General features: G+C 36.0%; 1 protein-coding gene across 4 annotated transcripts in view; it reads left to right on the forward strand.

Moving 5' to 3' along the window:
* LOC150109260 (uncharacterized) overlaps positions 1-12,760 on the forward strand; it is a 251,177-nt gene that overhangs the window by 73,679 nt on the left and 164,738 nt on the right. For all 4 annotated transcript variants that reach the window (XM_090406776.1, XM_090406802.1, XM_090406794.1 and 1 more), the window contains 2 exons: positions 800-997; positions 11,552-11,659. In XM_090406776.1, the coding sequence (XP_090262902.1) occupies positions 800-997; positions 11,552-11,659 (306 nt within the window). The remainder of the gene's footprint in view (positions 1-799; positions 998-11,551; positions 11,660-12,760) is intronic.

A 12,760-nucleotide genomic window follows, 5' to 3' on the forward strand; every position in this document is an offset into this window, starting at 1 on the left:
ACATTGACTTGTAGAAGTAAGGATGTTATGGTTCCTTTGTATAAGGCTTTGATTAGGCCATATATGGATTACTGTGCACAGATCTGGTCACCTGGTTTTCAAAAAGACGAAAATGCATTGGAAAAAGTTCAGAGGCGATTGACTAAGGTGGTTTCTGGTCTCTGAAATATAGAGTATGAAGACAGATTGACAAAATGCAATTTGCAGAAATTGGTGAATAGAAGGAGGAGGGGAGGGGATATGATTGAGACACATAAGCTCTTAAGAGGTTATTACCAGATTAATGTCGGGGAAATTTTGCACAGAATGGGTGAGGATAGCAGGAGAACAAGAAGTCATCCCTGGAAGCTGTATAAGGAGGGTGTGAGCAATGGAGTGAGGATCAGATTTTTTGCATGGAGAGTAGTGAGTGATTGGAATGCATTGCCAGAGAGTGTAGTGAGTGCAGAGACAGTGAATATATTTAAGTTGCAGTATGATAAACTGTGTGTATAACAGTGGACCTCCCACGATGAATCTTTGACTCCATGTAGGTTTTTATAATAATAATAATAACTATAATTTTTAACTATTTATATTTTTATTGTAAATATAAACACATTACTGAAAAATAATCAGCTGTATGAATAAACATCAAAATTTTTCCGTGGTGAACCTATTATCCTCCTAATACATATTAGGAAGATAACCTGTTAACACATTAGACTTAGCAATTGTTAATCAAGTCATTTATTGACCAAAACATATATGACACTTTTAGTCAAAAAATCTTTATTATTGATTCTGTGTTTTGTTACAGTATCTACATGAAAGAAATATCCTTCATCGTGACCTCAAAACTCAAAATATATTTCTGACAAAATGTAAACTTATTAAAGTTGGTGATCTAGGAATATCTCGCATTTTAGATGGAACATTCGATATGGCCACAACTCTTATTGGAACACCATATTACATGAGCCCAGAGCTTTTTTGCAATAAACCTTATAATCATAAGGTAAGATAACAGTTGAACTAATGATATATGCTGCTGGTTAAAACCTTTATTAAATAATTCAGTAAGAACTGTTTAACTTAAACTTAACAAAAAAAAAACTTTCCTTTATAAATTTAAATTGTTTCTGTGAAAATTGACTTCACTAAGAGGACACTAGAGTGCTACTTAGTGAAAGGTAGGTGAAAGATGATGCTGAAAAGATATACTGCTCAAAACAATTAGGGGGAGGGAGATATTTTGGTTTTCTTGTAAATTATAAAGTTATAAAAATAATTTACAAATGTAACACATTTATATTAAAATATTCTTAATATACAACAGTGTATAACATGTAACTGCATACAAAATCATGTTAGGATTTGTCAAAATGTGTCTTAGCCATATCAGCATGTGGGGGTGGGGTATAAAAGCATGCCTTGTTGCGCTCATTTCCACAGTACATAATTATCACTTCAATTGTAAACTTGTGTCAACTACCACCCATTATTTTGTTAAAAATAGCAGAGCAACATGATATCCCGGAATCCATAGCTTGGAGAGCCATTGGTCAATTAGAAGCTGGACAAATGCAGCAAGTTGTCACTCAAGCGTGTCGTGTATCTCAATACGTAATTTCGTGACTTTGGAATTGCTTTCTGGAGATGGAAAATGTTCGAAATCGTCTTCATGCCATAGGTTTATATGCTCGAAGACCAATAGTTTGCATTCCACTACTGTCAGTCACAAAAGAAGCCGAAGAATTTGGGCACAGGAACACCACAATTGGACAAATGATGATTAACTCATGTACTTTTGCTCATGTATAAGTCCAGGTTCAGTCTGCAATCAGATAACCAACGTAACTTGTTATGGCATGAAAGTGGAACAAGACATAATCCATGGTTTCTTCGTGAAAGACCCCAACATCAAGGTGGGAGTTTGATGGTATGGGCTGAAATATGTATAGGTGGCCATGCGGATCTCTATTTTATCAGAAACAGTTCCTTAAAGCCCAAAGGTATTGTGATGAGATTTTGGCACCTATAGTTCATCCACTGTAATTCAATCAAATATGCCTGGATGCTTTAGGTAGGTATGCGTCTCTGCTTGACTGGTGCCACCACGATCGCTTCAAGAACTCGAAATTGCTCTCCCAGAAGAGTGGGGAAATATCCCACAAGAACTGCTTGATCATCTTATCAGGTCCATGCAATCAAGATGTACCGCTGTTAATGGAGACCATACACCCTATTAAAAATTAACAAAAGCATTTTTGGCTATTCTTGTTAAAATTATTTCATGCTAAAATGTATAATTTGTTAAATTTGTAATAAATATCGATTATTTAAATAATATCTCATCAATTACACCCTATCCATAAGTAAGAAATATTTATTCATGTATAAAGTACCCAATAGTTCTAATTCATTTTTGAAAATTATGGAGACAACTACTGTGTTTGAATAAAAACTTTAGTTTAATATAACTAAAATCTACATTCAACGTTTCGACCTTTATGTCAAGGTCATCTTCTGGAGCATACAACTATACACAGAAAACAAGCTACACTACAATCAAACTGGTTTGTTAAAGATACTGACCAACTGCTACAACAATTGTTGTCCTGACCTCTGGTGGAAAAAAAAAAAAAAATTATACATCAACACTAGAGTCCTATTATTAGTGTTATCTGTTGGTTGTAGAAATACATTGGGCGCAACAACAAGTATCTATATACATATATTAACATCATGATTATACTTGTACATTCCAGCCAGTTGGTATGAAATGGTTTCTAATACTAGCTGAAGACTGGCTAGGGTCCCGACTTATGCTGGATCTTATATATATATTAGGTAGACTGAACGTGTGCCATCGAGATCCTTGGAATTTTCATGCCAACTTTGTTGTTGATATTTGGGTGGTTTATCAGGATTTCGCAGGCTTCCTTAAATTTCCTTTCATACCAGGTTTTTGTATGGTGTAAAGAGCGGGTGCTTTTCCAATTGATTAGGTGTAAGGTGTTGAGTGCATGGTCTGAGAGGCCTGCTTCACCATAATGGTTATATTTAATGTGTCTAATGTGTTTTTTCTTGTGTATAGGGATTGTCCGTCCTGTTTCACCAATGTACAGTAAGTTACAGGTGCAGCGGATGCAATAGACTCCAGGATGTGCTAATGGGAGGAGAGGATCCTTAGAGGAGTTGAATATGGTTTTAAGTTTAGTGGGTGGTTTAAAGGTGGCATTGAGGTTATAATGTTGTAGGATTCTGTTGATTTTTTCTGATAACCCTTTAATGTATGGTTTCTGATAACCCTTAAAAGAAAGGAATAGTTCTAATTATTTGCAGAAATTCATAATTATCCTACAGAAACTAAAATATCCCATAATTGTTTTGAGAAGTGTAGTTTTTTATTTTTGTAGTAAAGTAGAGATTTGGATTTGCATTTTGGTGTAGCTTTATTTTATTTTATTTTTTTTATAGCTTAACTGAGCATAACTGAGTGATTGTGTGTTTGAAACATTTTTATTTTTATTTTTATTATTTTTGAAGCTTTCAGTGAACGAGAACAAAATGGTGGTACAAACAAAATCAGGAAATCAGGCAGCTTGAAGATCAATGGACATTTTGAGGATGGTACATTGTTGTGAATGCAACATGCATACATGGCAGAATGTGAAGGGTGTGTTTGTGGAGAGACTGAACAGGAGACAAGAGAGTGTGATATTCAGTTGGACTACGAGTTATTGGTAAATGTGAAACTGGCTGACGATAGAATAAAAGAGTGCCTGCCTAAGCAAATGACTGTATAAATCACAGAATGGAAGCAATTGCAGGAGCGAATGATTGTATAAATTATGGAACAAAAGCGAGCAGAATTACAGAAGCAAACGAAAGTGAAACTGGCTGACGATAGAATGAAAGGGTGCCTAATTGTTGAAGTCTATCTGAAGAAATGAAAGTGAGTAACACTGTGGAAGAAACGTTTTTTTTTTTTTTAATTTGATTTTTTATGGTGCAAAGACATCAAGGGTTATACTGCACCAAGACACAGGTCACAGCAGTGCATGTGGTAATTGTTTCAGTAAGAAAATACCATCAGTAGACATATTAATTAAAATTATAATAATGGAATTAACTCACGTAAAATATTTATTAGTAGAATTTTCGCCTGAGTATCACAGGCATCTTGAGTACATGTAAAAAGCTAATTAAACAATAACTGACAATTCCAAAAGGTGTCACCTAGGTAGCTAATGTAAGATAACTAAAAAAGATAATTAAATTTCCTAACTTATTAAAAAAAATAGATAAATAAATGAATAAATAAATGTTGTGTATATATATATATATATATATATATATATATATATATATATACACACACACAATTAAAAAAGTTAGTAAAGATTAGCTGATTTAAAAAAATATTATCTCTCACAAAGGGGATAGACGTAGACCATCGGATCTGTTTAAGTTAGGAGAGTGAAGTAAAGTTTCACATGTTTCATTATAAAGCCATTTCATGAAGAACTGACTTTTGTGAAGGACTCTTATCTTGTTTCAATGAACTCTATGTCTAGTGTTGATGACATGCTCTGCAAGTCCAGACTGTTCAGGTTCAAGCTATTCAATATAAGACTTGTGTTCTTCTGGCCAAATAAAAGTAGATCTTCCTGTTTGTTCGAAATAAGATAACCCACAAGAGCAAGGAATCTGGTAGACACCTGGATAACTGAGATGTGGAAGCTTGTCCTTTGAAGAAGTGAGAAAGAGGGAGATTTTTCTGATTGGTCAAAAGGCAACAAAAATATTTAGTGATTTTAAAACTTTTGTTATGCATTCATTAATCCCTTGCACATAAGGGATAGGAATATGTGTTATTACTTCTGTATTTGAAGAGGAAGATATATCAAAACTACTCAAAGCTCTTTTGATGAAGGAATTCTTATATCCATTAGATAAAAAAGAGGAAATAATATATTGCAATTCTTTCTGTAATAGTTCATCTGAAGAACAAAAGGAGTGGACCCAATGAACCAGCGTTTTTGTAGTTCCCACCTTTTGACTGGGATGATGATGAGATTCAGAATGGATATAATGGCCTGTATGAGTCTTCTTCTTCTTCCTATAGACTGAGAAATGTAGGTTACCATCTGGTTGGCAAAGAATTAGCAGATTTAAAAAGGCTAACTGCTTATTTACTTTTACTTCTAGGGTGAACTGGATCCTTACTTCACGCTCTTAACTTAAGCAGATCCGATGATCTATGTCTGTACCCTTTGTGGGAGATAGTACTTTTTAAATCAGCTAATCTTTCCTAACTTTTTAATTGTGTGTGTGTGTGTGTGTGTGTGTGTGTGTGTGTGTGTGTGTGTGTGTGTGTGTGTGTGTGTGTGTGTGTGTGTAAGTTATTTATTTATTTATCTATCTATTTTTTTTTAATAAGTTATGGAAATTTAATGACCTTTTTTAGTTATCCTACATTAGCTACTTAGGTGGTGCCTTTTGGAATTGTCAGTTATTGTTTAATTTGCTTTTTTTACATGTACTGAAGATGCCTGATACTCAGGCAAAAATTCTACTAATAAATAATATTTTGTGTGAGTTAATTTCGTTATTATAATTTTAATTAATATGGTAATTGGTTAGTAGGACAATCACAAACATCCATGCCCTTGGCAGGATTCAAAACCACAGCCTCTTGGCTGGAGAGTGGATACATTAGCAACTTGGCTAACCAGGTCAGCGGAAACAAAGGAACATCAGAACGAGGAAACAAAAGTAATGAATGATAGACTGACAAATAGTGTAGTTGCCATGATGCAAGAATTGAAAAATGAGTTGATCAGAATGAGAAGTGAAACGAAAGATATGCATAGTGAGATGAGAAGTTTGGTGGATAAGAACAGATAAATACAAAAGGTTAGAACAAAGAACAGCAGAGAAAGAGAGGTGGCAAGTAGTAAATGAGAGATTCCATAAGGTGTGTTTTCCAGTAGAGAGAATTAGTAGAATAATTGATGCATTAGATAAAAGAAGCAGAACAAATGACTTGTTTGGACATAAAGATCATGTAAGAATGGATATCAGTAGATTGTTGAGGAGAGTAAAAGATAGCAGTGTGGTTGGTGAGTTAAGAAGAGCAGTGATCATGAATAGTATGATGGCAGAGCTATATGAGGAGAAGGGAGTGGAGTTTGTGAATGTATGATGCATTTGAAGGAAAGATAGAAAATGTACAAAAGTGACGGATTGCACTGGAATGGGTTTGGTGTGAGTCAGTCAGAGGAGGAACAAGTGATGTGAGCAAGAGAGCAGAAGTAAGAGATGAAGCAAGAGATCTGGAGAGTGGAATTGATGAGATGAGAATAGTAGTACCATAAGTAATGATGATAGAATGAGAATGCAAGAGGACAGAGAGGCACTTTATAAGGAGAGTGAATGTTGGTAGTAGTGAATGTGTGTTTGGGGATGGTCAGTATAGTGATAGGATGCTCATGCAAAGTGGAGATGCAAGATGTTAATAGTGGGATGTAGTTGAGTCAGAAGAGATAGATAGGGGAAATCACAACCTACAGGTGGCATCCTAAAAGTGAATCGCTTTGTTTATTTACCAAATGCCAAGCATCAGAAATAAGGGAGATGAAATAATTTTGTTGATTGGATTTACTTACCCAAAAGAAGCAGATGAATGTTGAATGTTGGAATAAGTGAAATGTGGTTGGATAAGGATGATATTCTGACGGGAATAGAAATTGAAGGATATGATGTTTTCCATGAGGATAGAAAGGACAAGAAGGGAGGAGTGGTGCTGTTAATGATAGAAGGCGAATTATGCCCATGCAAAGTGAAAATGCGAGATGTAAATAGTGGCAATAATTTTGAGTCAGTATGTTGTGAGGTGGAGATTGACAGGAAAAGATATTTAGTTGGATGCTGCTATAGACCAGGGAATGTGGAAGGTGATGATGAAGAAATGTATAAGCAACTTTGGTTAGGGAGAAAGGGAAGGGTGATTATTTTGTGTGATTTTAATTATGACAGTATAGATTGGAATGAAGAGATAGCATTTGGGAAAATGAATCTCTTGAGTTCTTAAGCAACAGCTATCTCGGGTGGTATGTAAAGAAAAAAAAAGGCATGTGAAGATCGAGAGTTTTAGATCTGATCATTTCATCAGAGGATGTGATTTTGAGTGTGATTTCACACTTCCCTCAAGGATATATGTGGAATTACAAGGCTGGTGATTATCTGAAGCTTAGGAGACAGCTTGGAGATATTTAGCAATATCGATGTGTGAATGTATTCTGAATAGAGAATACTGTGGAGCAGCACAATATGAATAATGGTCACAATCAATTGCATGAGGTGTATAAAGAGCATGCATTAAGGTGACTCAGTTGGTAAGAACAGCAAAACTACAGTATAAGCAGAAATGAGTAAATTATGCAAGGAAAAACCTAGAGTTTTGCAGATATGTGGCAAGTAGAATGAAAAATGATTATGGTAAGACGGTGTTAATGGATAAAAATGATAGAAAATGGATGAAAATGGTAACTGCTACAGAAGATAACACTAGACACGACCCCACAAAAACACAAGTCAAAAAATTAAAAAACTTACTTAAAAGGTATCTTTCTGGCCACCGGAGATTACGAAAAAACTCAAACCTTTCTGTCTTACCCCCCCCCCCCCCCGAATATACAGTTTACTAAAAATCCACAAACCCAATTCCCCACTGAGACCTATACTCCTGGCTACAAACCGTCAAAAGCTGACCAACTCTCTGACCCCCCCCCCCTCACTGGACTTTCCACATCCTATATAAAAAACTCTACCCATTTTAAAACCCTAATAGAAAATGTAACCGTAAATAACACAGACATATTGGTAAGCTTTGACATCTCCTCACTGTTTACCAGTATTCCCTTAATTGATACCTTAACACTCTTAGAAAACATTTTTCCTTCTGACATCTTAGATTTCTTTTCCTTTGCCATCAATTCTGGTTATTTTTCTTGGAAGAACAAAATCTACAAGCAGGTAGAGGGAACCACCATGGGTTCCCTCCTCTCACCCCTGTTGCCAATTTTTATATGGAAAATTTTGAAAAATGAGATATAGACTCAGCCCCTCTCAAACCTTCTATCTGTCTAAGATATGTAGATGATGTGTTCTCTATTTGGCCTCATGGCCCAGACACATTAGACTCCTTCCTCAGTCACCTCAACAGCCTACATCCAAGAATCTAGTTTACAATGGAAAAGGAAAAGAACAATTGTTTACCCTTCCTAGACACCTTAGTTACATGCCTTCCTAATGGTACACTTTCATTCACTGTATATAGAAAAACCTACGCACACAGGCAGATACATTCACAAACTCTCCCATCACCACCCTGCTCAACAATATGGCATTATTAAAACTCTAACCAAGCGAGCCCACAGTCTTTGTTCCAGTGGAACCGCCCTTACAACTGAACTTTACCATATACACAACACTTTCCTCTCCAATGGCTACAGCGATCACACTATTAAAAAAGAAATCAGTTCCTCCCCCCATTCCCCAGTCTTCTCTTCAGAAAGAGTTTGGAAATGCCATCACCATACCCTACATCCGTGGCACATCAGAAAAAATAGCCAAGATTTTAAAAAAGTACAACCTACACTCAGCATTTAAGCCCCACCGCAAACTTGCTACCCTTATCCGTTCTACAAAAGATTAGCTCCCTCCTCTCTCGGTGCTTGGAGTTTATAAATTACCCTGTTCCTGTAAGCTGCCGTACTTTGGACAGACAGGCAGATTAGCAACCATCTGCCTGGAGGAACACGTCATACATCTGCAACGACGACTATGGTTAGTCAGGCCTGGCTGACCATGTCTTGGATACAACCCACTGGATCTCATGGAAAAAAACCACCATGCTCCACCACAGCAAATTCAAAAAAGAGAGACTATTTTTAGAATCAGCAGCAGTTCTCAGAAATCAACCAAATCTTAATAAATACGGTTGCATTACGCTTCCTAAGATTTGGGAAACACTTATCATCAGAGATCCCACCTTACATTCCAGGCCATCTAGAGGGTGCTCCACCTTAGAGGGTGCTCCATCTAGATAGGACTTTATCATCACCCATGTGGTTGGGCTTAGTATTGTGTGGTATTTGTGTATATGTTACATTATTTTTTTGTAATCCCTGAAGATGTCTCAGTGACTGAGTCAAAATATAGGAAGTATTAAATTCTGTTTTAATCCTTTCTGAGTGCTGTATACAATCCATTAAGCCTCCAACATGATATCATTAAGGTATTCATTGCATAATTTATAAGCTTGTTTAATCCTCATCAGTGTGTAATCATGAAAACTCAAGTATGGATGACATAGGAGAGGATAGCTTAATTGTGAGGGAGCAGGAGGTATATGAGGAAATAAATAAACTTAATGACAATAAGGCAAAGGATTTGATGACATATCACCACCTGTCTTAAGGGAATGCTCCAGTGAATTGGCAGTAACATTAGCATGTCTGTTTAATAAAAGTTTTATAACAGTACATTTTCCAAAAGAGTTGAGAGAAGCTAAAATTATTCTACTGCATAACAGTGGTCTGTGGCAACAAATTATAGGCCAATCTCAATATCAGGGGTTCTGGTTAAGATACTGGAGAGATTGATGAGAACTATAATACAGAAATGGGTTGATTTATGCAGCATTCTTTGTGGTTGTCAGCATTGGATTATGAAAGGGAGATCATGTTTTACTAACTTATGTGCTATAACAAGGTGATAAATGTGTTGGACAAGGGAGATTCATATACAGTAGTATACTTAGATTTTGCAAAAGCTTCTGATAGACTGCCATATGACAAGTTGTTAAATAAACTGAAAGAAATGGGATTGGATAACAGACTACAGAAATTGGTGACGGGTTGTCTGATAGGTATCAAAAAGTTCGTTTTCAGGGCGAAGTGTCCTGGAGGAGGAGACAGGATGATTCAGGACATTGCTGTCCTGAATCATCCTTTGTAATTGAAGAATTTGATTAGTGCAGTTCTTTTGATCACCATTCTGCATTTTGTGATATGGGTCATAATAGAAACACAAATTCTTGTCCAGGTAATCATGCTGTTTAGGAAACAAAGTTCAATATTAGCTGTTTGAGCAAAACCTTTAAAACCTTTACCATTTGGCTGAGTTTTTTCCTTTACACAGTGTGGAATAAAATGCTTAATTTTTAATGAGTTTGTGGTAATTATAGACTGTTAATTCTTTATTCACATTTAACTCATTAGTATTCTCAGTATTAATTGGCAGTCACTTGCTAGTAAATCATGCACCTTTATCAATTCATGACTGCTGATTGACTCTGATTGGTCACTTCAAGGATTCTCTTATATCCTCTCTGCCCTCTTTAAAAATGCTTAACCCATTAAAATGTTTATGCCCAGAATAGAGCTTCATCCCCTCTTAAGCTGTTTATAGCTTAAGATGGGGATGAAACAGGACTTTCTCAAGAGTCACACAAAAAACTTAATGTTGATTCATTGTTTGATTTTTTGGTTTCAGATGCTGTTAGAGACTATCACAAAGAATGTCCATGTAAAAAAAGCAGCTGAAGACCTTGGCAAAGACTTCTTAGGTTGCATTTCTGTATTTCTTTAATTTCCTCTGCTGGAGTGATACTCACATTAGATATCTTTTTTTTATTCAATCTTATTACTTTATTTTGCCCCACTGTTTGTATATTCTAAATAGCCACTATTGACTATTGTCTTTACTTGGTCTATCACTATCCTTAGTTGAGCCATTTACTTTCCATTCCTCCTTACATTCTCTGTCCTTTCTCCTCACTCAAGTCATTTTGACTGAGTCCCTCTCCCATAGTCTCATAGGCAAAATACAAGATGAACTGCTGCTGAAAGAAAGGGATTCCAGTCACTGATTTGCCATTGCCATTTACAGACTCCTGCATGACTCAACACATTCTTTTATCTGACAGCATTCCCTCCAGATTTTCAGTACCATCACACAGTTCATTCAGTTTCCTTTTCTTCTCAGATTTCTCTCCAACTTCCACAAATTCCAGACTACTCTTCCTACATCTGTTAATCATCATGTTGTTCACAGTCATTACTTGCCTCTCCTGCCTACTATCATACCTGGACAACAGGCTTACCATATTTGGCTTATGTCTGGCTGTCTCTCTCTCTCTCTCTCGCGCGCGCTCTCATTTCTCCAACAATGTGCAAATTGTGTGCTACGTTATTTATGTTGTTCATAAATCATTTTGTGTCAGTTAGCATAACCATGCTCTGCACTGTTTCATTTCTCTCTCTATAGCTGCACTCTGTATTTTCTCCCTACACAAACCCACTTTCGACATTTGCTCATTCCCACATCCTTCGGAAGTTTTCAGTACAGCACTATATCACCTTTCAGTTTTCCACTGAACTTCTCATTTAACATTTATCTTTCTTACTGACACTCTCTCACTATTATTTTATTTATATATAAATTATTTAATATAATAATATCTGTATAAAATATATTTATTGCTTATTATTTATAGTCAGATGTATGGGCTCTTGGATGCTGTATTTATGAAATTGCAACATTAAGGCATGCATTTAATGCAAAAGATCTCAACTCATTGATGTATAAAGTATTGGGTAGAAAGGTAAGATTTCTTAAATTTTTATAACATTTATTAAATAATATGCAGAAGTCCTTGTGTTTTGCCATATGTACTTCTCTAATTTCAGTTGCAGTAAGTAATAATATTGTTAATTGCTATTAATTAGAGTAATTTAATATAGTGGTCTGTTAGACAGAAATTATATCTAACAGCAGAAGTTATATCTAAATTAATTATTACTTAATTGTGCTATCCGTTAAACACATCCACTTATACCTAATTCATTCATGTGTTATTCACCCTTAAGGTTTGTTCTAGCCCTTGTACTTGGTTGTGTGATATGCTCATGGAGTATGAGACAAATTTGAATGTGAGCATTAGCAAGCAAAGAGCATAGTGGGAGATCATTTATGTAGCTGTGAAAGCAAGCGAGAGTGCCACACAAGCAAGAGAATGTGACAACAGACTGTAACAGTAAGATATCATGTAAAACTGATGGTGAGAAAGAAATTGCGACTGGTGTGTGTGTGTGTGTGTGTGTGTGGGTGGGTGGGATCGATGGAAAGATAGTGGGAATGAAAGAGACTGGGAATGGCAACAAGAAAGTAATTCACGACATTAAAGTGGAGTTGGTGAAGTTGAGATGAGATGAATTGTATGCAGAGTGAAGTGAAGAGAAAAACTCAGGAAGAATTGAACAAAATGAAAGAAGTGTAATGATTTGAGAGTGTATGGAAATTATTTAGAGATGTGTATGGAAATTATTTAGAGGTGTGATGAATGAGAAGGTACACAAGGTTTGTTTTCCTGGAGGTGGAATGAGCAGAGTGATTAAGACTTTGGATATGAGGAATAAGTGAGCAAAAGAATTGGTAGTGATAATAGGAATGAATGATTTGGTTGAAAGCAAAAAGAATGTGAGATTGGATATGAGGAGGTTGTTGAAGTAATGCATTGTCCATGTATAATAGCGATGAGTTGAAAAGGTGAACAACTATCACGAATGGTATGCTAGTAGAGCCTTGTGAGGAGAAAAGCTGCATTTTGTGAACATGTAGGGTGAATTTGAGGGATGGAGATGACATGGCAGGAATAGATGTGGGGGCAGATTTGACATCTTTTATGAAGACAGGGCAGAAATGG

This window comes from Typopeltis vanoorti, chromosome 2, assembly GCF_054136105.1.
Source record: "Typopeltis vanoorti isolate ZY-2024b chromosome 2, IOZ_Tvanoo_1.0, whole genome shotgun sequence".
In the NCBI taxonomy this organism is placed as follows: Eukaryota; Metazoa; Arthropoda; class Arachnida; order Uropygi; family Thelyphonidae; genus Typopeltis; species Typopeltis vanoorti.